The sequence below is a fragment of the Eleutherodactylus coqui genome, chromosome 7 (assembly GCF_035609145.1).
Source record: "Eleutherodactylus coqui strain aEleCoq1 chromosome 7, aEleCoq1.hap1, whole genome shotgun sequence".
NCBI lineage: Eukaryota > Metazoa > Chordata > Amphibia > Anura > Eleutherodactylidae > Eleutherodactylus > Eleutherodactylus coqui.
The window spans coordinates 68414611-68441172 of NC_089843.1; the positions used below are offsets into that span (position 1 = coordinate 68414611).

The following is a 26562-nucleotide window of genomic DNA, read 5'->3' on the forward strand; positions in this document are numbered from 1 at the left end:
GCTCGCACCTCAAGAAGCTCGCAAAATGAGCCAAGGCACCACTGTACAAGTGTTGAAGTGACTTCTTGCCCCGTGTTCCTCTCCTCCATTCTTTCCAACAACTTTGGTATGATACAGAGCTGCCAGAGACTTACATTACCAGTGACCTGGTAAGGACTTTTGCGAAACCTGCTACATAGGGGAAAGAGGAAATAGATTTAAACAACACTTACCGGTTAATGACATTGGAGAAACCTGATATACAAGTACTGGACTTTTAAAATAATACTGCTTACATGGATCCTCTGCAATAGCCGACCAGTGCACAGTCATTAAAGTTTGTTACTGAAAGCATACATGTCAGCTCCCGGACCCTCTGTGAGCTATCCCCAGAAACACTGTGCTACCAACAGCATTCTAGATCACTTTGGAAAGTGTGAGCCTGATACCAAGACCCCCTCACAACATTAAGCTCCATTTTTTTCCATATGACCAGCTTTCTTATCAGCAAAACCTAACTATGGTGAATTTTTCCAAGTTTAAAGCGGCCTGCAGACGGCCGGGTCAGATCCCACTGCGAGAATTCTTGCAGCAGGACCTGACCCGAACCCCTGAAGGGACCAGCGTGGCACTCACCTGCTCCTGCGGCTTTGGCTCTGTGATGTGAAATAAAGTGTGCCGCGATTTGTTTTCCGCGCGAGATTTCGCACAGACAAATTGCGGCAGTCTCCATAGGATTGCGTTTTCTAACGCAATCCTATGGCAGCTTCTACGGGTGGAAATTCTGCGTGAAATCCCGCCACAGAATTTCCGCCCGTCTGCAGGCGGCCTAAGCCCAAGGCAATATCAGGCATGACCCCTAAGGCCCCCTGTCCATGACCGTGAATTCGCCAGCAGTAAATCGCCGGCAAATCATGCAGGCTAAAGCTTTCCATAGCGTTGCTATGGAAAGCGCCTGCCCCGTGTCCACAAGTGGAGAATCATTGCGATTCTCTGCTCGCGGCGGGCAATTCGCAGCATGCTGCAAATTCCCCAATTCCCTGCGGTCAGCCTATCTATTAGATTAGGCTGACTGGTGGAGATTCGTGCTCCCGCGGCGGAGATCTGCCGCGGAACTTCGCAACGCCCGTGGACAGCCGGCCTAAACAAGAATGTTTCTGGAAAAGAAGCAAAACCTTTTTTTCTAATGTCATACAATCTTTTAAAGGGACAAATCATAAGATACGGAGTCATACATGCTTTCTTGAAACCAACTTAAGTTAGAAAACTGTCATGAAATGGCCCAATAGTAGCTGCCTGGTCTGAAAGATATATGTAAGCCTTAAATATACGTAACATTATAGTTATTAATGGTTACAAAACATTTGAGCATTATTTAGTTATGAACCATATTAAAATGATACACCTATTACCATATTATTATATCTTTTATGAATAATGTTATATTTGTATGCTATTTTAGAGCATCAAACCAGATAAAGAGCTACCTGTGATACCATGCAAGGTTTACCTAGGAGTGAAGAAGAAGCTGAAGCCACCAACAAGGTTTGTGAAAGTGATAATTTCTTGTAATGCGTCTTGGAACAGAATACAGTCAATTTTGTTCTATTTTTAAATAGTCTTACCAAGACTTAAAAAAATAAGAAACTATTTAAACAACATCCATTGCTGTAATCCCTTTAAGTACTACCCGCGTCTTCTATATCATCTAATATTTCATCCAACCTTTAAGGCCTCATGTCCACAGGGAGAATCAGGCCCGCTACGGATTCCCCATGGAGAATCTGCAGCGGGTCCCTCCTGCCCCGCGGAAATGAGGGCTGAAAATAAGAATAAACTCAGCTGCTGTGGGCCGTGCATGTCTTCCCTTCTTCGTGGCCGGATCTTCTTTCTTCGGCCGGGCGGATGTACTCGGCACGCCGGCTGTGTGCCGCGCGCATGCGCCGGGCACATCCGCCGGGCCGAAGAAAGAAGATCCTGCCGCGAAGGAAGGAAGATCTGCATCGCCCGGAGCAGGTGAGTTTAATTCAGGCGCGGGTCTCCTGCGGATCCGGACAGCTTCCATAGGCTTCAATAGAAGCCTGCGGGAGCCGCCCCCGCGGGAGACCTGCACCTAAATGGAGCATGTCCATTTTTTTTCATGCTCCAGATTTTTTCTAATTCACTTTTATTGACCATCCGCGGGTATTTATCTACCCGCGGGTGGTCAATGCATCCCTATGGGGTGCGGATCCGCGTGCGGGTGATCCGCTGCGAATTTTAATTGTTCTTTTGCCCGTGGACATGAGGCCTAAAGTTTATGTCTTTATAAACGTGGCCACACCTTTTCAAACGTTCTATACAGTGGGTTGTCTTTCAGTTCTTTATCATTTTCAAGTATATTGTTGTTTACATACGGAAAACCTCCACATCTCTGATTCTTCTCAACATTCAGACTTCTCCATATTTGCATGCACTTTTCCATATTGAGTTTTCTACATTGTATTTACACAAAATGTTCTTAGCTAGACAACATTAACTTCAGGCTGATACATTTTAGGCTCTATTCACTCTAGGTTCAGTGTGCATATTCAGCATAATTGCTGGAAGATACTTCTGGCATATACACAGAACAGATCCATAGAACTTATATTATGACATACCAATATTCAATGGATGCCAAAATGAAGAATCTCAAAAAGTTTTGGCATCTGCTGGGCAGGATTACATCAATCATATCAATATACCTTTTTTTTTTACTACATAGAAAAGTTTAGTCTGCTTTGCTTTCCCATATAGTTGTCCACTGCAAAAACACACACACAAATAAAATTGTTTAATTTATATTTATCATTGGAGTTCATAGATAATGTATGTCACTGTATGGTATACAAAGGCATATGTCAGGGCTTCATGTTCATTGCATATACTGGGAGATTTCTCCAGCAAATACTATCAACCTGCAGCTTAACATGATACATTGTTGCAAGCTATTTGTACAAGAGAACGAGTTCTGCGGATTGTATAATTAGTGCCTAGAGGATTGCCCAGACTGGATACATTTGTAACCAACTCTTTGCTGTGAGATTTATTGGGTCTGTACAAGTTTTCAGCCTCTGGATATAAACAAAATTATTTCCTTGGGCAGCAAGTAGAGATCTTGAATATTGTGAGAAGTAGCAACATAGTGCAAAAAGTTACATATTTCATTCTTTATGCAATGATAAAGCTCATTAACCTAAAACACTTACGCCCATTTTTGCACCTATTCTCCTCCACAGCCATGGCCCAGAGCTTGTTATTTAGTGATCTTTTCTACTTTTAGGAAACCTCATTGATATAATCATGAAAAGCAGTACAACCTTAGAAAGCTGAGCTGTTAAGTTCACTTTACAAGCCTACAGTATATTATACTTCGTTATACTAATTACTTATGTTCTTGCAGCCTTGAATATTTGATTTTACTGTATTTTATAGGTTTGGCTTGACGATTTATCTAGAAAAACATCAATGGTAAGAATACATCTTATTAGTGTATTGACCTTTCTTGTGTTTATTGTATGAACTCAAACACAAAATGTTTGGCATCGTTTTAACAAGTTCAACCAAATGTTATTGCTGTCAGTAATGAAAACGGAATAATCTAGTAGATATGATACCTTTCAATGGCTAAGAAACAGAAATGATGTTACAGCAAGCTTTAGTGGTTAGTTATACTGGCCTGATGAAGAGGCCTCAGTAACCTTAAAAGCTTGCTGTAACATCATTCCTTCTTGTTTTAGTCGTATTTTACACAGCGGAAAATCCATAGCGATTCTGCAACAGAAAAAAACCTCCAAAAAAATGGTGTAGATTTTGTCATATAGTTTGGTGTGGATTTCACCCTTTGCAATGCAAGCAATACGCTTGCTGTGGATTCAAAATCAATGTCAATTTCACTGCCGATTCCATGCACACATTTATCACACTTTATGGATGAGATTTGTTAAACTCTCACCTTCATGCTTTGCCCTGTAAATGTCGCATATTGTGCATGTGGAAAATTCACAGTATTTGTGCCCTGTGTGAACATATCCTTAGGGAATAGATGGAAGGGAGAATAACTGTAAAATCAGACTACAAAAGTAATGTGCAATTATGGAGTCATATAGATACCACACATGTTGGCTATGACACAATCAGAATATCCTATTTAATGCAGTTTGCAATGCGCCCCAATATCCAGAATGCCATTCAGTTGTGTGTGGGTCGGAGATCAAATTAACCCCTGATGTTGGATGTAGTCACCAGTTGGTGTGAGAGAAGCAGACACAGACAGCAGTGTGTATGTATCCAAGAGGCTCTCCTAGGCCATTGTCCCAAGAGCCTGTTTTTATTTATGGAATACATTGAAGGCTGAATCTACAGTATACATTGGTCAATAATAGAGAGCCAATCATAAACCATATTTGAACAAATTGACTTATTTGGAATGATATTTGTTTAAAAGAAGCTTTTACAGTCAATCAATCACAATAATATTATGGAAATAAAAATACTAACTCCCGACCAGACCAATGTCTTGCAGGTTTGCCTTATAATAATATAATAATAATCTTTGTTTGTATAGCGCCAACATATTCCGCAGCGCTTTATCTACTGTTGCAATAAGCATCTTTCTGGAATTCTTGCTACATAGATTCCGTTATTTATGTATGTTTTCCACGTGTAGTAATGAGTTTAGTAAGTATGCAGTTTTATAAGTAGAGCAACAGTTACCAGCAAAATGTGTTAAGTGCAGTAATACACTATCCTACCAATAGTATTTGGACATCTTAGCAAGAATCGTGATAGCTTTGTGGTTGATGGCTTGTATGCAGTGACATAACCTATATATCCAATTGTGTGCAGTTCCTGCCATACACTACTTGGTTTCCACTCACTTGCAGATTCTCAGCGTACTCTTGGATAGTGGAAATGCGAGCTGTGCGAACAGTCCCACCAGCTGTCATTAGTCCCCTTCCGGTTAATATCTTGGGTAATCCAGTTCTTGGTTTAGGCATTGTCCAACTTTCCTCCACATAATTCACAGTTGATCTTGCGACCTGAATTTTAGCAGAAACATCACAAATCATTAGTCCACTAATAAGGCAACCAACAATGATACCACGTGTAAACTCTGTAAGTTCCTTGGAACATATCAAGCGAAGCGAAACAATAGATGACACTTCCAGGGATTTGCGTCTTATGGCCATTTTACACAGTACGATTATCGTTCAGAATCATTCAGTCTCCCGTGCTCCTATGGGAATCTGAATGATAATCGTCCCGTGTAAACGCATGCAGTGACTGAATGAGAATTGTTCAGTCATTCAGTTTTTGCATGCAGAGAACTGAATGACAAGGCGTTCCGTGTAAACAGCAGTCTTTCGCTTTTGAACGACTGTTTGCTTACTGTAAATGGAGACGGACGGGGAAAAAAAGGCTCCCCAGTCCGCTTCACCTCCATTCTGGCAGTGCTATGAGCGATGCCAAGGCTACCCGCTCATGTGTAATGACACAAGTGTAAGCATCACCGGGACGTGTATCGGGCATCACTTGCCCAACAGCTTATCCCATGTAAAAGAACCATTATGTAGCATGGTTCAGAACACCTGACATGCTAATAAGATATGATTCATTCTACTGATAGGAGTGTCCAAATATTTTGGTAGGATACTGTATATGTAAAGAAAAAGAGACAAAATAGAAGACAACACAAATATGTTCAAAATGTAAGTAAAAATTATTTTGCATGGATTAAAGTCTGTTTTATATGGATTAAATATGGCTGGAAATTTGCATATAAGTGAACCGTTTGCAAAGAAAATTGCAAAGTTTTGCTGAATTTTAACTACAAATAGGAAAAAAGAGAATGTATAGATAATAGAGATGAGCGAGTAGGCACTTTACTTAAGCGAGTAGTGCCTTAGCCGAGTATCTCCCCGCTCATCTCTAAAGATTCGGGCCGCCGCGGGTGACAGGTGAGTTGCGGCGGGGAGCGGGGGGGGGGGAGGGAGAGAGAGATCTCCCCTCCGTTCCTCCCCGCTTTCCCCCGCTGCTCCCGCTCCCTGCCGGCCCGCAAATCTTTAGAGACGAGCGGGGAGGTACTCGGTTAAGGCACTACTCGCTCATCTCTAATAGATAACCTCTAGTAACATCGTTATTTGCACCTTGATGAGAGGACGGCTTTTGGTGGTAAATATAAAGGGGATGAATATTTTATTATTTCAATTACATACATTTTCTGATTTCCAGTACATCTAATAAAATATACGACTGCAGACTGTAGAAATTATATGTTAAGCCTTTTTCATTTTCATTTCCAGCATCTGAAATGATCCCTTACCTGTTCTATCTGTTCTGTTTTATATTATATTGATGGTATTTACAGTATATAAAGTGATTTTTATCTATGTCCTTCTATCATGCTTTATAATTATACTCTAATCTATTTCCAGGTATCTGTGCTGTGACTCCGCCGAAGCCCAGATGGATTGGCTGATCAGTATTCTTAATGCGCAGGTAAGGTAATGTTAGCAAGATCAATGCATACACATATTTCTGTGATTTTAAAGACACACATTTATCTTTTGAGATATAATATACAAGTCATAAAGCTGTTATTGAAGAGCAACAAATCAAACTGCTGGGAATGATTTTATGATTTGGGTATTAAAGCACCATGCATAAAATTTGGCTAGAATTCAATCATGACCAATAAAATTTATGATGAGTCTCAGGAATACTAATTAACTATCTTTCAGATTTACAGTAATGGAAATGTTGATGGAAAAAACATTGCCTTACTTAACACATTGGGATAGATATATAAATTACCGCCTTTTGTTTTTTGCATAGAGCCGTAGATACTTTTGTTAGATTATTTGTTCATTGACATTTTATTTTTGTCACCTTCGTATTAAAAATTATTTTAGCTGAATGTCAGGTACATCAATTAAAATTAATTATGAGCTTCTTGTCTGCAGTTATGCTGTTCTGTGCTAGCAGAGTCAGTAAAAACAGTCAATTATTTATTACTATTGTTAATATGCTATTTGGACCACATAAAAAATAAAGCACCTAGCTGTGTTTAACAGCTTGACAATTAAAGGGGTTGCCCTTTGAAAAAAATTATTCTAAGTGTGCTAAATGGGATAAAATAAAAGATTAATCATTTCTCACCTGTTAAATCCATTGCTACTCCAGCTCTGATGCTCTGGTGGTCCCTACCTGTTTTTGTTTATTTTGCTGTAGTGATGAGTTGGCGTACAACCCCAATTCCAAAAACGTTTGGATATGCAGTGTAAAATGTTAATGAATGTAAAGAAAAAAAATTCAATGACTTGGAAATCTCATAGAACCATATTATATTCACAGTAGAACATAGAACCCATATCCAGTGTTGAAAGTGAGACATTTTCCCATTTCATTAGTAAATTTAACTCCTTTACAAAATTGATGGCAGCATCACATCTCAAAAAAGTTGGGGCAGGGGTAACAAGAGCCTAAAAAAGTAAGTGGTTCTAATGAAAAATAGCTGGAGGGTCTATTTTCTACTAAGTGTATAAAAAGAGAATGTTAGAGAGGAAGAGTCTCTCAGAAGCCGGGATGGTCAGAGATTCACCAATCTGTGAAAAACTGTGGCTACAACTTGTAGAAACATTTCAGAAAAACATTCAGCGACATAAAATTGCAAAGATTTTGAATATTCCACCATCTACAGTACATAATATCAAAACATTCAGAGTATCTGGAGAAATTCATGTGCACAAAGGCCAATAGTCAATATTGTATGTCCAAGCTCTACAAACCCTCATATGTCACTGCATTAAAAACAGGCATGATTCTGTAATGCAAATCCCTGTATGGGCTCAGAAATACCCTCAAAAATCATTATCTGTGAACACTGTTCATTGTGCAATCCACAAATGCAAATTAAAACTGTATCATGCAAAGAAGCCATATACAGGATCAACACAATCCAGAAACGCCGACGTCTTCTTTGGGCCAAAGTTCATTTAAAACGGACTGAGGCAAAATGGGAAACTATTCTGTGGTCAAATGAATCAAAATGTGAAATTCTTTTTTGGAAACCATGGATACAAGTGGAAAGGGACCATCCAGCTTCTTATCAGTGCACCGTTCAAAAGCCTGCATCTCTGATAGTACAGTATTAGTGCCTATGGCATGGGCAGCTTGCACATCTTGAAAGGCACTATTAATGCTGAGCAGTATATAGAGGTTTTAGAATAACATATGCTCCCATCTAGACAACGTCTTTCAGGGAAGGCCTTGCATATTTCATCAACAAAACACTGAACCACAAACTGCATCCATCACAACAGCATAGCTTTGTAGCAAAAGAGTCTGGGTAATGAACTGGCTGCCTGCAGTCCAGACCTTTCACATTTGGTGCATAATGAAATGAAAAATTGGGCAAAGAAAACCCAGGATTGTTGAGCAGCTGGAATCCTACAAACAAAAATGGGACAACTTTCCTCTCCCAAAACTTCAGCAGTTGGTCTCCTCACTTCGCAGACACCCAAAGAGAAAAATATACAGCAGCACTTCACAGTAAAACCCCAGCAGGGGTAGATGGAAACAAAATGCCAGACACTTAAATAAGAGTCTGAGCCTCCAGACTCAACAAGCAGTCCCAGAAAATGCTGAAAAAAAGTGGCAGCATACGAAAGATTCATAAAATCGATATGATCTTTATTATTCCATGATAATTCCATAAAAAGGCAGGGGCTACGTTTCGGCCCTAAAAGGGCCTTTTTCAGGCTACCCTATACACACATGGACATTACTTAAATAACACCCAAAAAAAGACAGACACAAATCACCAACAAATACACACCCACATTAATCAATGCATAAAAATATATGGTGTTCCACTACAGGAGAGTGCCGCGATATTGGCCTACTCTCACACATGCGCAGTGGATAGACATGGACGCGATGCCACACTACACAGTAGAAGAGCCTCCATGTTCCGTTCCAGATGCAATGTTTGTCCATATTTGGGATGTATTATCTACATGCACCTAATTATTCTTATGTATTGATTAATGTGGGTGTGTATTTGTTTGGGATTTGTGTGTGTCTTTTTTTGGGTGTTATTTACGTGATGTCCGTGTTTGTATAGGGTAGCTTGAAAAAGGCCCTTTTAGGGTCGAAACGTAGCCTACCCCTTTTTATGGAATGATCATGGAATAATAAAGATCATATTGATTTTATGAATCTTTCATATGCTGTCACTTTTTTCATCACTTTCTGGGACTCACTTGTTCCCAGATATTTACAGAGTGTTGTGAAATGACAAGGAGATGCTACACAAAGCTAGACTTGGCCCCACCCCAACTTTTGCCATAGTTTTTTAAATGAGTTAATTTGTTTAAATAAAATGGCAAAATGTCTCACTTTCAACTTCTGATATATGTTCCTTGTTATATTGTGTATAAAATATGGTTTTATAAGGTTTCCGAATTAAATTCTTTTCTTTTTTACATTTATTTACATTTTACGCAGTGTCCCAACCTTTTTTGGAATTCGGATTGGGCATTCAAGTGATGCCTCCAGCCATTTACTGGCTTAGTGTTATATGTGCAAGCATCATTAGTGAGCTCAGCGATGTCAGCTCATGCATGTTTGTCAGCTAAGTGAGGAAAACAGATACAGAGATTAGACAGCACAGACATAAGTTGAAATACTAAAATCTTGAAGGATTTATTAGGATATTCAAGATGAATGCAGGGATGCAATAAAATACAATCAGGCAGAAAGTGTGATGTCAAGGAACCAAAGGTCACCACGAGATATCTCTGTCCCCTGACATCATGCTCACTCCTTGATAAAGGGCCTTGCCAAAAAACGTTGCCTTCCTATATACCCTTCTTCCGGCTGTATCTCTTATTTTTCATTCTTTTCAGAACTAGTTGGAGGAGACTGCTTCAATACATTGCACAAGAAGAAATCAACAGCTTCAGCTCCCTAATTGTCTTCAATCCAGAGAAATCAGGGAGCAATATTATACAGCAATACTGAGCAGTGTAGATGTGAATCTAGTAGTACAGCTGTAAGACAATAAATCACTTACTAGTAGCTGCAGCAGCACATCTGTATGAGTCTTTTTACCTCTCTCTCCGTCTTACACTGCCTGTCCACGGGCGGGTTTTCATTGCGTTCCCCGTGGCGATAATTTGGCTGCGGGGAATGCAGTGAAAGCTCTCCTTAGTGTTGCTATGGAGAGCGCTTCCCCTCCTGTCCTCGAGTGGAAAATTATTGCGATTCTCAGCTCATGGCCGGCAAATTGCAGCATGCTGCAATTTGCCGCGATTCTCCGCGGTCAGCCTATCTGTCAGATAGGCTGACCGGCGGAGATCCACCGCAGGATACCACAACGCCTGTGCACAGGCAGCCTTACTCTCTTCTCCATAGACTTCTCTGGGCAGCATGAATCATCATCCTCCCCCACATCCTGTTTCGTCTTGGTGTCTCTGTTACTAAAGATAGACATCTTGTGCCAACAGGTAGTGGGCAGTAAATTAGAAGGAAGGTAGACTCTTTATTGGCCAACACTTACAAGGGGGATTTATCACCCCTAAAATGTCTTTTTGGGTAAAGTGATTTGCAATTTTGCTAGTTAGCGCATTGGCTATCACATCAGCACAAGTTGTTTGCAAAATTGGCGATCATTTAAAAGTCAGATTTAGTAAAACCCTATGTATGTAAATGTCCTTGGTTGCTTTTCAGCATGTGATAATTTTCTGAAAAGAGTAAGAGAACAAGATCATTGCAATTAAGGATGATCTTAGTTTACAATACTTTTTTTCCCCCAAAGTGTTTGTCTCCCGTTTCTTGGAATCTGTCCAATTTTCTTTTTATTCATGCAATATTCTTCCATGGCCAGCTGCAGTTTATGCTGAAAATACATTCAATCTATAGAACAGATTAATACTGATAACACCGTTTTTTTTAACACTGACTTGAAAATAACAAATAAATCGTGCAATCTTTTGCTCATTTTTTGTCACCAGACGGCACATACTGATTTGTTTTTCTGTGAGATGAAGCCATGTAATTCAGAGAATCAGAAAATTGTTGATTCGCCATATTCTTATTTATTTAATGTAGAAAGCTAACAAAAGCAGATAAGTATGGCTTGGGAAATTCTGCTGACAAGTGAGTTGCTATAATTTACTGCGGATCATATATATATATTTATACTGCACAGCATCAAGAGAACATTGAGACAGAGGGATGCGTTAATATCGGTTTGATTGCATGAAAGCATGTCGAAACTGCTATTTTGACATTAAATTGTATTCTGAGGAATATCAGAAGCATTGATGCGTGAGTTTCATCCACACTGCATATTTAAGTCTATTTGCTAAAATCTAGATAATTTAGGTACTGCCAACCGTCTTTCTATGTTGTGAAGACAGTAGAATGAAGCATCAGGTATTTTATAGTGATGTCTGTCAGTTAGATATACATCTGCTTTGTAAAGTGTGCATAATGACATACAATCACTGGCGTAACTATAGGGGATGCAGGGGATGTCGTTGTATCCGGGCCCAGGAGCCTCCGGGGGCCCATAAGGCCTCTCTTCTCCATATAGAAGCCCAGTACTATGAATAAAGCATTATAGTTGGGGGCCTTGTTACAGATTTTGCATTAGGGCCCAGGAGCTTCAAGTTACGCCTCTGCATACAACTTAATATCCATAGATTGTAAGAATATAGAGGGGTTTTGGTGAAAGGAGCTGCAGTACGCTCAATTCCCAATGTTACCAATTTTGCACAACACAGCAAAGGTGAAATTGATTTGCGTCTCTTGGTAACCTTTTTGGGACATTCTGATGATTTCCTTTAGAATGCTACAAAGGATGCAGGATTGTTCCACCCCGTTTTTATTCTGCATCTTTCAAAAGTAGAAATACTGAGTTCCATTGGAAAACAGATGAGCTAATACTGATAATACTGAGAAACAGCTACATCTCTTATGTTTGTTATGGATATATGTGCAAAACGTGTTTTTTTGCCTTTCTTCTAGGACTGAATCTATTAATTTACACCAACTTTACAACTTTCTTGTAATATTACGTATATGCTGAATTTATTAGCAACAACTGCCACGATTGCAGCTTCCCTGATTGGAAATTAGACTGGAATGCAGCATCAAATCAAATTATAAATTTTACGTACGTCAGTTTCAGTGGGAATCTACATTAGAATAACAAAAATTGAGCGAGTTGAGTGACTTTGAATGAGGGCATGGTTATCGGTGCTAGACTAGCCGAGGTCAGGATTTCAAAAACTGCCAACCTTGTGAGGTTTTCTCATGCAGTGGTATAGAGAATGATGTGATTGAGATCGGGTGGATGTAAAAAGCTCAGGGATGAAACAGATCAGAGCAGGATGTCAAAGATCGCTCTGACAAATACATGGTGCTCTGTAAAGCAAACTCCAACCATGTACAATGCTGATGTTCCAATTAACAAGTCCGAACACACAACTCATTGTTCCTTAGCACAAATGGGATACAACAGTAGACAACCAGTTTGAGAGCAATTACTGCCTAAAAGAAAAAGAAAGCAAGACTACAGAAGCCAAACGAGCACAACAATTGGATTGGATTGAGCAATGGAAAAGCATTGCCTGGACAGATGAATCTGGATTTCTGTGGCACCATGCTGATTGGAGGGGTAGAATTGGGTTCAAGCAGCATAAAACAAAGAGCTATCCTGTCCACATGAGGCAATATTCCTGCAGAATGGCTTTGACACTTAGTGGTTAACTATGCCACAACAAATTGATATAGTTCTGAAGACCAAAGGAGATCCATTGTGATACTAGATTGTTGACTCTAATAAAGTGTCCATTCAATGTATTATAATTTGTAAGGAAATGTAATCTTAGTTTAGAAATACAATTTATGAACTAAAGATTATAGTATCATGCCATATCAAAATTGCCAGCTGAGGCTGTGTCTTTTTTCCTGTTCCATGTGTGCCAAGTTGGTGGGTTCTTCCTGGTGTATTGATGGTGCTGTGCTTAGCGCTGTGGCTATTATTTTTGCTCCTCCTCTCTCATAACATGCAGTTTTGCAAACATAGAAAGAGAAACTGCAGCTGCATCCCCCTCCTCTCTAGTCTTCCATAAACTTTATTGATGTAGATTCATTTTTGGGGACTTTGAATCTTTACAGTCCATTTGTAGGCAAGAAAATGAGTTCATCGGCTACTGGAAAGAGATGCCACCTCCCCTTTATAACCTATACTAGTAATTATTAGGAAATGATAGTACCAGTGTTTCTGGTGGCACAATGCTTAATAATATAAGATAGCGAAAGGAGTTGTAAGCACATAGCTTCTGTTTTAGGACATCTGATGACGTCAGGGGCGGAGCTCAGAGCCCCAGTGACTGATCACATGACGGTGACATCATCACATGTAACTCACACAGTCACTCACGGACAGATGATCATTAATATTAGTTGGGAATGGAAATTCATCAAAGAGTTTCATCTAACATGCACTCCGTAGTAGTAGTATTGACTACTGTATATTTTGCTCGGTTTTTGCCTATATATGCAGCCTTTCCAATACAAAACTAATATAATAGTGTTCTCTGCATGTAATGTTTTGGGAATGTTTCTGTTTTGTGAAAATGATAATTTTATAAATATTATTCTGAACTGCTTTCTAAGATAGTTTTTTGCATTTAATTTTTCTAAAGCAAATTTTGCAATTAAAGGGGGTGTCTGCCCTTTTTTTTTTATAGGACAGAGATCAGCTGTTGGAATGGAGGTCCTGAGCGGCGGACCCTCATCCATAAACTCTTAATGACCTATCTAGAGGAAAGGTCATCAGTGAAAAAAAGGGGAAGACAACCTCTTTAAATACACATTTGGGTTATTTAATTAAGAAATAACAAGAAATTCTGCTTTTTAAATAAATTTGTGTTTCTGTTGTTTCAGATTACTTTTCAGAATAAGTCATTAAGTGTATGTACAGAGGAATAGCACTACTTCTGGCCAGTAAATGACATGTGTTTACAATTTTTCAACAGTTTTACCCTCTGCAAGCTTTATGTATAAGACTGTATATGGTCAAGAGCGAGTTGTGTCCGAGATTTTTGGGGCGCAACTCAGATTGTATTGGACACAGACATCACACATTACAAATCCTATTCTCATGCGAGACTCACACAAAAATATGGCATACTGCAATTTTTCAATCCTGCACTATGTGTGTGAGTGAAAAATTGCTCATGTACATTAACTCATTGAAGATAATGGGTTATTTCAAGTTCATTGCATCTCACAATCACACATAACTTGTGCATTATTCTCAGCCATGTGAAACAATCTCATTGTCAGTTTCCCCTGAATTTAAACTGCTGCCATGATTAATGCTGAATAAACTTCAGAATGTTCAATTTTGTCGGTTTGGGGAACTTTTGTAAAAAGGTTTGGTTGGGTCTAAATGAGTTTGAAGTTCACTAAACCCCCAAATACTGGAGCATAACACAGTTGGAGAGCCCTAAAATCCCTGTATAACACTCTGAGAGTTATACAGGGATTTTATGGCTCTTAGACAGTGTTATATACCAGTGTTCGGGAATAGTGTTGAGAAAACCAAACCAGTAGAACCTTGTTTCAAGTAGAACTTTGCTGAAAGCTTAGTTTGAGTTCATACCAAATTAAACTTTTAGCAAAGTTCGACCCAAAACAGGGTTCTACTTGTTCAGTTTGCTCAACACTAGCCATGATATCTCCCATACACCATATGCATAAAGAGGAGTAAAAGAGGAGATCCTGCTCCCTTATCACTGTAGCACGCCCTCAGAAGCAACAGCAAGATGGCAAACATTATACAGCAATACTGAGGAATATAGTTCTGAATCCAGCACTGGAGTGAATTATAAAATTTAATAGAGACTTCAACAGCAGCATTTCTGTGTATTGCTCTGTTTCTCCCTCCCTCTGCAACTGCTTCCTCAACACCCCCACAAAAGACTTATATGGACAGCATATAATCTTATCCCTCAGTTAGTTGATCAGTCTTGAGTCATATTTTAGCAGTACTTCAGAGTGAATGATCAGTCCAGGAGGCAGGTCTCAAGGTCCAGATGAGTTACAATCTAGAATACTAAAGGAAGCAGCGGAGGTAATTGCTGAACCACTTGCCATAATCTTTGAAAATTCCTGGAGAACAGAAAAAGTCCTAGAAGATTGGAAAAGGGCAAATGTTGTCCCTATCTTTAAAAAAGGGAAGAAGTGGATCCAGGAAGCTACAGGCCTGTGAGCCTGACTTCTATACCAGGAAAGATCTTTGAACAAATTATTAAACAGCATGTATGCAAGTACTTGGATAAAAGTGGAGTAATTAACCAGAGCCAGCAAGGGTTTGTAACAAACAAGTCATGCCAGACAAATCTAATTTCCTTCTAAGACAGAATCACCAACTGGGCTGATCAGGGAAATGCGATGGATATAGTTTACCTTGACTTTAGTAAAGCATTTGACAAAGTATCTCACAGCATACATATTTTAAAAATGACCAAATATGAGATTGACAAGGCAACTGTTAGGTGGATTCACAACAGGCTGAGTGATCACACTCAAAGAGTGGTCATAAATGGCTGCACATCCAAGTGGTAGAATATATCAAGTGGGGTACCACAAGGCTCTGTCCTAGGCCCAGTGTTGTCCAACATTTTTATAAATGATTTGGAGCAGGGAATTGATGGGAAGCTGATCAAATTTGCAGAAGACACAAAGCTAGGAGGGATAGCTAACACTAAGGAAGAGAGGGAGAGTATTCAAAAAGATCTAGAAAAGCTTGAAGAGTGGGCAGTGACTAACAGAATGGTATTTAACAAAGCAAAATGCAAAGTCCTACATCTGGGCAAGAAAAATGAAAAAAGCACATAGCGAATGGGAGGAATTGGGTTAAGCAGCAGCACATGTGAAAAATACTCGGGTATACTAATAGATCATAGACTGAACATGAGTCAACAATGTGATGTAGCAGCCAAAAAGGCAAACAAAATTCTGGGATCTATTAAGAGAAGCATAGAGTTTAGATCTTCTTTAGTCAGACATCATTTGGAATACTGTGTCCAGTTTTGGGCACCCCATTTTAAAAAAGACATAGACAAACTGGAGCAAGTTCAGAGAAGAGTTACCAAGATGGCAAGCGGTCTGCAAATCCTGACCTATGAGAAACGCTTAAAAGATCTGGGAATGTTTAGCTTGCAAAAAAGAAGGCTGAGAGTAGACTTAATAGCTGGTCTACAAATATCTGAAGGGCTGTCACAGTGCAGAGGGATCAGCCCTATTCTCATTTGCACAAAGAAAGACTAGAAGCAATGGGATGAAACTGAAAGGGAGGAGACACAATTAGATATTAGAAAAAACTTTCTGACAGTGAGGGTGATCAATGAGTGGAACAGGTTACCACGGGAAGTGGTGAGTTCTCTTTCAATGGAAGTGTTCAAACAAAGGCTGGACAGACATCTGTCTGGGAATCCTGCATTAAGTAGGCAGTTGGACCAGATGACCCTGGAGGTCCCTTCCAAATCTACCATTCTATGATTCTAATAAGTTGAGTAAGGAGCATTTCATACAGCTGATATAAGTTATTTTTCTAATATAGGATAGTACAAAGTTTCTTATATTCACTTATACTATTGTTTTATAAAGAGTTTTATAAATGCTTATTTTTCTTTTTAATATAGACATTTATTTTTTCTATGCATCAGTTTTCCGTTGTCTGAATATAATCAATAAATATTTCCATTCTTGTTGTCATCACTCCATACATTTATATTATTTCATGGAGAATTCAGGTTTCAACCAAGGATGGGTTCATACCACATTTTAGTGTGTATCCAGCTTTTCTGTCCCAGGATTACATCTAAATAATAGAAAAATAAAATTCGACCAAAATCCCAAATGGAACTGTAGGCTCTACGTTACACAGAGACCAATAAAATCTCCCATTTGACATGGTTTCCATTTCTTTCCCTCTCTTTTGGAGGATAGGATAGTGTGGTCAACTATGCTATTTTGTCTTCCCATGAAGATGAAAAGGAATGGAAACCATGTTGCACAGTGAATTTATTGGTTTCCGTTTGACTAATGAAAGCCTATGTTCTTAGGTCATCTTTAACAAGTAAACCACTGGTATTACTATAAGGGTCAGTATACATATCCATGGATTTAGCTAGTTCAGCAAAAATTAAATTACCTATTGTGTGCATTGTTGTGTTCTCTTAAGAGAGTGTAAGATGGTGATATGTAGAAGATGCTATATATTACTGTTAGTTTTTACTGGCTATAGAGCTTTAATTATATGGGGAAAAAGAAACGTAAGTAGTTCAGAGTTCTTTATTCACATGTAACAAACCAGTGATATCAACCACACAATAAGAGTATTCATTGTGAGGTCCTTAAAACTAATAGCAAAACTTGAGGCTCATTAATCTTTCTAGACATTGCTTAATTGTTACAATGTTATTTTTAGTTGGTTTCATAAAAAGGAAAAGATACCAAACCAACATTAATTGCTTGTAGATGAAATTGGGAGCCTGTGAGGGGCCACCCAAAATAATCAGGATTCTTCTTTTTGTTGATAAGGCATTACTAGTACAGGCTTCTGTTGCTAGGTGAATGTTTGCAGAACCCTTATGAGGCGATATGCCAGCTGATATTGTTGGGGAAGGTTGCGCTAGGCTCCACTGATTTATTTTTCAACAAGTTGTTTAGTTTTTCACCTATTTTGTGATGGCTGATTCATATGAACAGATTATGACCTATATTCATTTGTTTCTTTGATGTGAGATGCACTCAGAATGTGTGACATAGGTTCAACTAGAAAATTCCCGGCAGTCTTCATCTGTATTCTGGTGGCCGGGGATTGAAAAATCTCTGCCTCCAGAAAGCGCTGCTTCTGATTGGTCACAGTGTCAGCCAATCGGAGGCAGCACTTTCTGGAGGGGAGGATTTTTCAATCCCCGGCCACCAGAATACAGATGAAGACTGCTGTGGATGAGGAGAAGAGCCGGACAGCGCTTCTAGGTGAGTTAATGGGTTTTTTTTTCCACAGCTAGGGATGATTTTCAGGGAAGGACATATTTCAAGCCCTTCCCAGAAAATCATCGCTGCAGGGGTTGCCTTCATCCCATTGCTTTCAATGAGGCAGCAGCAGCGCAGACCCCATGGAAAGCAATGGGATGGCATCGCGCTCCCCTGCCACAGCTGTGACAGCTGTGGCAGAGAAGCGTATCTTCTCCCTATGCTTACAACAAGGGGAAGCCCCTGGATGTGACAGCATCCAGAGGTTTCCCATCCAAGGAATCCCCTGCTGCAGCTGTCACAGCCGCAGCAGGGGATAGTGATTCACTCTCATTGCTTTGAATGGGGACGGCAATAGCGCCAGCCCCATTAAAAGCAATGGGATAGCATTGTGGTGACAGCTATGGCAGGGGATTCTTTTGTCCCTGCTGAAGTCCCTTCATTACTGAACACTGTGACAGTGCTATCACAATATTCAGTGAAGAGGGAACTTTCATGGAGCAGATGCAGTTCTACAAGCACAGCTGCTCCACGCAAATGTACAAAACAGCTCGGAGCTTCAGTCACGTGCATTTTGACGCTTGTCTGACCGAGCCCTATAAGGGACCTCAAAGGAAAAGATTTTGTTGATTTTGAAGAGGTGAAACAAAAAAAGGCACAAATACTAAAAGAGATCAATAATGACAAGTTTAAAAAATGCTTTGAGCAGTGGAAAAAACGCTTGAATAAATGTATTGCTTCAAATGGAGAGGACTTTGAAGGAGACTAACGTTTCAAAATGTACAAACAAATAAACAAGGGCCACTCCAGTGAAAATGTTTCTTTCATTCATTATGTAGCTATCTCTCCAGTATATGTAAGTCAGCTAGTGTTACCTTGGTTAGTTATTCCTTTATATATGAAACTCCTGGACCCTTTTTTTCCTCAAGTGGTCATGTAATATCAATTCTGGCCAGCTCAGATTTACTTAGGTTTATGTGTTCAGTTCCTAGTCAGTTTCTCAGTCTGTGTGCTTTTACTATATGGACTCTACCACAGAAACTGCCTAGAGGGTGATACATGAAATAAATGGAGGAGAAAAATTTTGTTGTAGGCACAATCCCTTCTCACTCAAAGAGGCACAAGACATGGTTTTAAACTCTATTTTTATTAAGAATTAATCCAGCATATAATGATAGACACATTTCAGGGCTGTTGCACCCATCCTCAGTATTTTAGCTGGAGACACACAGCCAGCATTGGTATGTTCTCTTTGCCGAGGGGTGGAGCACAGAGAACACACCAATGCTGGCTGTGTGTCCCCAGCTAAAATACTGAGGAAGGGGCACAACAGCCCCCAAACGCGTCTATTATTATATGCTGGAAAAATTCCTAATAAAACAGAGGAGTTGAGCTTAAAAAAACATGTCTTGTGTGTCTTTCAGTAAAAAGGGATTGCACTTTTAACCACATTTTTTTCCTACATTTATTTTACGTACTTGCATGTCTTCCTTGGAAGGTGTGACGTTTTGTGGACTGGTTGCACTCTCTCAGACTCGTCAAGAATCGATCAATCTTATTCCTATATATATAGAATAAAGAAGGAGAAAACAAAACAAAATTCTCAACCAAAACATCGGTATTTAGATTTGCTCCACTTCCTCGTTTTTCCTCTCACCTTTCACTCCTATCACCCTTACTGATGATGATCACGCAGCTCCTACAGTTGTAACAGAGGAAATCTCAGCTCATCCTTCTGACTGTATACTTATGATCTGTAGTTTTTTTTCGGAAAAATATTGAAGGTAAAGATAATTAAACTGTCCACTCAGCAGGCAGAGATTGTGCAGCCTCTAGCTAATGCTGTGCTAATGCAAACATCTCACCATCAAGATGGTACAAGGCATTAAAGTGGCTGTAATAGACAGAGATCTCCAGACTTTGACAGGCAATTAGGTGAGGAAGGGCATGGATGGAAAAACGGGTATTTGCCAGAGTGGCCCTTTAATTTCTGTTGCTTTTAGGTACCTCCTCATAACATCCTTCTCAAGATCTCCAAAAGTTGTTTTGTGTGGGATAAATCTAAACAATTTTTGTGTATATTTAAAAAATGTATTTCATTCAAGTTGAGTATGTAAATTTCCTCATATTGTGGTCATTCCAGGCATGAAGCCTATTCAAATCTTATGAGACTGCCCATGAACAAACACCGTGAAATCTTACCCTGTACTCATACCAACTTTATAATTGTTCAATGCTACTTAATACCTTGCCAAACATATGTTGGCAAGAAGTTATACAGAAGGGAATATAAGTAGGATGAAACTATGCAAGATTTGTTTGTAGGCTGCAACAATAGATACATAGTGGTCTTCTTAGGAGCTGAACATGCAAAACGATGTGACATTTTTAACAAATGTTATTTCTAAAAGTTATTTCGATTTTTTTAATTGTATTTGCACTAAGATAATAAAAATGATAGCATTAAGTTGGATCTACCCTTTAAGTGTATTTATTAAGCCAGCACTGAGTATTAAACATTTGGGATAATACAAACCTAAACTTCAGAACTGATGGTTATTATTATTCAAATACTTTTCTTTGTGACTATATCATGTTTAGAAACTAAGGCTAGGGCTAGACGTTGGCTTTGGCTATGACATGGGTCACACGACTAAAGATCGCTATGTAGCCCTGCGACTTCACACTGGCTTTGAGTCTCATTACAAGCCGGAGGTCGCCACGACTGCAATGTCATAGGAGCAAAAAATCCAACCTGGATTTTTTGCGACCACAACGTCACGGTTGCAGCAACCTGCGACTCGTACTGCAACTCCACTGAGTTAAATGGTGGTGTGAGGTAGCAGGACTACAGAGCGATCTTTGGTCATGCAGTGCCCGTTGCAGTCAAAGTCACCGTGTGGCCCTAGCCTACAAGCTTATACACATGTGTGATTTTAACACATGAATTTTGGTCCAAGTTTGAAACTGATAGAACTCAGACTCATTAAAGTCAATGTTTGCATTCACATGTGCGATTTTTTTAAAAAAATTTTCACGGACCAATAGTCTAGGTAAAAAATCTCACATGTCCTATTCTTGTGCAATTTCTACATCAGAATCACCCATTCCATTCAATGGGTGCGTTAAAGGAATGGAATGTGGAATATCACAGAATCAGGAAGTTCTATAGAGTAACAAACACTGACATTCAGGCTTGAACTGGCCTACAGGCATACAACTGAATCTCCCAGTGGGCCCTAAGCCAAAAGTGGGCCCCAGTCTCTCATATGAGAGGTGCACAGTGCATAGTTTCTCTTCTGTACCTATAGATATAGTAGGCATTATAGGCAGCTGAGATAACATCTAGACACATTGGGAGGCAGGCCAGTAATCTCCCTCCCTGGGCTCCTTCTCTTTCCATTGAAATGTATGGAAAATATGGTGGTTGGAAATTTGTGAATGGCGATCAGGTTGTATTTGTATTTTGCAGTGCAGTAAGCCCACATAATGAATTTTACTGGTGGGTCCCAGGCACCCCAGTCTGACACTGCTGATATTAGGTTTTGTGGTAACACGTCCTCAATGTTCTCTAGCTGTACAATTAAAATTTCTATACCTTTGTATGACTATCTGATAATCCTATCGCGATACTTATGTGTTGCAGTGGCTGGTTCCCAGTAATCAATCACTTGTAGATTGGTGAGAAATGACTTTTGTAAGATAATGCATTTAAAGAGAATGTGGCATAAAGACAACTTGTTTTAGAATAGAATCCAGCCATGGGGCCAGCTTATCTAGCTCTAGTAATCAACAGCTATTGCCGGCGGCGGAAGCCACTTCCGGATAGAAACTTTCTCTACTTGACAAATACAGCATTACATGGCAGGCAAGAATGGACCAAGTCTTCCAAAGCGGGAGGTTCTCCTACAGGGTGGTCCTCCATTCTGACTTTTATAGAGGGAGAGGTCATAAGAGGAAACATTCCCTTTATTAGATCCATATATATTAATAGGGCATATGGACATGACCTTTCTTCATAAAACAGCCCCTTTACTACAGTAGTCATGAAATAAGTTTAGTGATGTTTCAGAAAAAAACTTTTTACATATATAACAATATTATCTCCTACAGTATGCTGGTGATTTGTTTCCGAGAAGACAAAATGAGCACATTGTAAAAGCAAAAACTCTGCAGATGTGTGAGAAAGCAGCAGCAAACAGTGTCAGTGGAAGAATGCACATGCCAAAAGTAAGCCTCAGGTTTAGTATATTCAAGCCTGTGTTTTAGTGCTTTGTCTGAATAATTATGTACTTGGTAACAGAAATATACTAAATTACACCACGTCTACATTAGTGTGGATAATAATATCAATTAAGTGCTTCAAGATTAAACAGTCCATTGACTCACTGTATGATGAATAGCTAGCTCTTATAAAAAAGACTGATTAATATCATTCTGGCTCTATTTGGTTAAATGGCTTCAATAGCTTAAAGTTCTAATTAATAATGTTTATTATACATGGGGTCCTTTAACACTAATAACCAAAAAGCATTGTAACTTTTGTGTTTAGCATAATCCTTATGGGTTAGGTTTCATAAAAGAGTCGAGGGTGGAATATATGGAACAAGATGCACAAAATAATAGTTCTAAGGGGATAAAATGATCGTAATTAACTTGGCTACAGAAACCTGGAATTGAGCCAAGACACAAAAAAAATTTGTAAGAGTTCCACATTTACATAGGTTACATAGTATGTAGTTGCATAGTAGGTGTCATGGCAACACTGGTACTGCCTGGGGCTGGTCACAGGTGAAAGTCCCGTCTGGCATCATCGCGCTGGTGTCGGATCGCGCGATTCTCCCTTTTGACGCATTCACAGTTTCATTCTGTGATTTCCACTGAAGAAGAAATGGCTCTCCTTTCTTGTTGTACTGATAGGTTGTCGACCTATCAGGAATCTTTTGCAGGGTATTTAACCCCTTAAGGACCAGGGTGTTTCAGTCCAAAAGGACTTCTTTAGGGATTGTATGGCCCTATTTTGTTTTCTTCAGCTATCAGGGTTGTTTTTGCTGTGTTTTTTTTCTGTGACCTCTAGGGCTATCTTTTAATACCTTTTTTCACAGAATTTTGTCTACGTTTTTTAAGTTTTCTTTAAAGTAAAATGAGTAAGATTTTATTTAATTTATTGTTGTTTATTTTAGTGTAAATATACAAATTTTAAAAATAAAATGTTCCTCATTTTGTTTCAGACATTTTGATGTATAACTTGCATAGTCTGAGATTATAGTGCATATATATATATATATATATATATATATATATATATATATATACACCCTGTATCCCTGAAAATAAGGCCTACCCCAAAAATAAACCCTAGCATGATTTTTCAGGATTTTTGAGGATGCAGGGGCCACAATAATGAACAACATAATGAACTACTACTGGGGATTGAATGGGTCCTGGCATACAGACTCCACTAAGCACAAAGTGATAGTGATTAGAATAACCCTTTAAAACATTGTACGTTAATTGAAGATACTATTAAGGGCGCCTACCCACTTGCGGTGCCGATTTTCGTGCGTGAAAAACGCTGCATTTTCGCGCGTTTTTTTGCGGCGTTTTTGCGCGTTTTTCGCGGCATTTTTTGCAGCCCTCCATTGACAATCATGGGTGCATTAAGAGAAAAATAAGGAGACATATGCAACTGACAGTTCCTATGTGAAAAAACCCCACGAAACGGAAAAAAAAACCCAGATGGACAAGAGCACATTCTATACTAATTGCTCTTGAGAAAAAACGCAAAACATTACAGGAAAAAAAATCGCAAGTGGGTAGGCACCCTTAAGGGGTATTCCAAGCTCAGTACTTCCTGGCAAATAAGAGAAACCTGTGGCAAGTTACCGAAAACCGCATCAAAGCGTAACATGGGAGAAACTCAAACAGTGCAGCATGTTGTGCTACACTGTTTCTATTACTCCCATTGACTTCAATGAGCGTAGCGGAAATAGCATATAGCTGCTGTGCTCCGCTGTTTCTGTAACATCCAGCAAGGTGATTGGGAAACCAATGCGGGTTTCTCATCTCAACCAGAAAGTTGCTAAGATGTGAATACCCCTTTAATACTATTATTAATACACATATGAAAAGTGAATTTTTTGGTATGTTATATCATCATTATAATCTAAATCTATAATCTAATCAGTTTTGCTTGTGCTACTATAATACTATTCTGACTATATTTTTATGTATGCTTATTTTTTATCACTCTAAAGCCTGGGAGAAGAATAAATATCTTAAAACATGAAGAACTCAGTGGAACAATACAACAGAGGCTTTCTATGATAGTGGATACTTTCGACTGTAAAGATGAAGAAAGGCTTACTAACCAGAAGAAGCACTACAGTTTAGTTGACCTTGACAGTCCTAAGAATTATGGCAAAGACACCAAAGAAATACAAACAATGAATGTCAAGACACTACACAATTCCGCTGATCAGTTGAATAAAGACTTGTCATCCTACACACAACTGTCCCAGAATGTTATCAAGGAGCTGAACCTCGTTCTTCAGAAAAGCCGAAAAGACCAGATTTAAAAAGACTAATGCAAATGATTCTCAACATAATACAATGAACTAGGAAAGATACTTGTAGGAACAAAGGAACTTCAGCATAATCTGCAGAAATATAGGAATTACTGTACAAGCTTTTACTCGTTTATGTTACACATAAGTTTCTTAGGATATTAACTATTTATTCCAGACATTTTCTGTTGCTAGTTAAAAACATTTCAGATATTAATCCTTAAAAGGCCAGCAATTTTTTGAATTTTCCTTGCTTTCTGAGAATTATAACTTTTTTTTTATTTTTCGGTCAATTTACTGTATGAGGGCTTATTTGTGAGATATTTAATGTACCATGTAATGGTCTCAAAAACGTAAAAATATTAAGTGACATTAAAGTGAAAAACATACAATTGTGACATTGTGTTTGGTTTTTACCGTGTTCATGGTGCAGCAAATGGGAGCTATTACAGTATAGTACTTCAGAAGTGCCGCCTTTTAGAAGGTAGCTTTCCTACTGGTCAATGTTCGACCGGCTCGCAAAACTTGTTACATGACTGGAAATATAAGCCAAAACCAGAGTCTTCACCTTTAGGAAAAGATAACCATGTACAGATCCCGGTATCTGTGTCATCAGTGTACACTAGTGTCTATGATATGAGTCAGAAGAGGTAATGTTTTTTCTAACGGGTATGAGGAAACTTTAAAGACAATGCAGTTCTCAAATTTGCATACCAAATTTCACAGAGAATCAATCATTGCATGGACTTTAAAGTCTCTTAGCTTATGGAGATTGCCTAGTAAGTGTGAAAACCCCTTCCAACTCATGGTGTAGCAAAAAAGGACACGTTAACACTATTCTGCAGGGCAGTACAAATATGGCAAATACCAAAATTAGAAAAAGACACATTAAAGGCACCTCATGTATGTATCCATGGAGGCCATGTTTCATGCAGCTTTGATCTAGCATGTAGCAAGTGTGTGTATGTGCAGGGGGGAAGGGGAGCAGCCAGCTATGTGTAGCTATTACTGGTATGCAGTGTTCAGGGGGAAGGCTGGGGAGCTCCATTGATGCACATCCAGGGACCTAATGTGTCAGGGCTCCTTTTTTGCAGGGCTAACTGTAGTTTTTACTGATACCTACAACTTTTTGATCATTTTTTTAGGTGCCCAAAAAATGCAATTTTGGTATTATTTTTTTCTTACAACATTCACTTTGCGGGATAAATAATTCTATTGTTTAATAATTTGGACTTTTACAGACATGGCAATATCAATGATGTTTACAGATTACAAATTGAAAGCACCTTTATCAACATAGTATTAAATGTAAATTGCATGCACTATGACATCAATAAATTCAATGAATGGTTGAGCGCTGCCTGTGATTGGCTGAGCACTGTGACCAATCACAGGTAGTGCTCAGCTGTCATTCAATGAATGGCTGAGTGCTGCTTGCAATTGGCTGAGTGCTCAGCCAATCAGACGCAGCCCTTTCAGCAGGTGGGGCTTTTAAATCCCCGCCTGCTGAAAAAACTTCATTACAGTGACGGGACCCAAGCGACAGAAAGGTAAGTATGTATTTATTTTTTTACTACAACTAGGATTGATTTTCAGGGAAGGGCTTAAATTTAAAACCCTTCCCTGAAAATCACAGCGGGGGGTGCCAGAAGACCATTTCTTTCAATAGGGCCGCCGGCAGCAGCTACAGACCTATTAAAAGCAATGCTGCACGGACCTGCATTCACACGTGTTTGTGCATGTACTTGGGCGCATTTTGTGTGCACCTATGTACGCACCAGCACATGCTCGTCTAAATGCACCCTCAGGCTAACGTCACACGGGTGCATTGTGTGCACCAAGAGCCTGTTGCGATACTGCCACCGGCCCCATTAAAACAATCGTAGATGCAATGCAAGGGCACGCACAAAGATAGAACATGCCACAATTT

At 39.2% G+C, this 26562-nt stretch overlaps 1 protein-coding gene across 1 annotated transcript in view; it reads left to right on the forward strand.

Annotated features, from left to right (window-relative positions):
• ARAP2 (ArfGAP with RhoGAP domain, ankyrin repeat and PH domain 2) overlaps positions 1–25024 on the forward strand; it is a 260994-nt gene extending 235970 nt beyond the window's left edge. The window contains 5 exon segments of the mRNA XM_066573206.1: positions 1442–1524; positions 3436–3471; positions 6438–6501; positions 22180–22296; positions 24324–25024. Coding sequence (XP_066429303.1) covers positions 1442–1524; positions 3436–3471; positions 6438–6501; positions 22180–22296; positions 24324–24644 — 621 coding nt within the window. The 3' untranslated portion in view covers positions 24645–25024.
• Positions 25025–26562: the final 1538 nt, after the last annotated feature.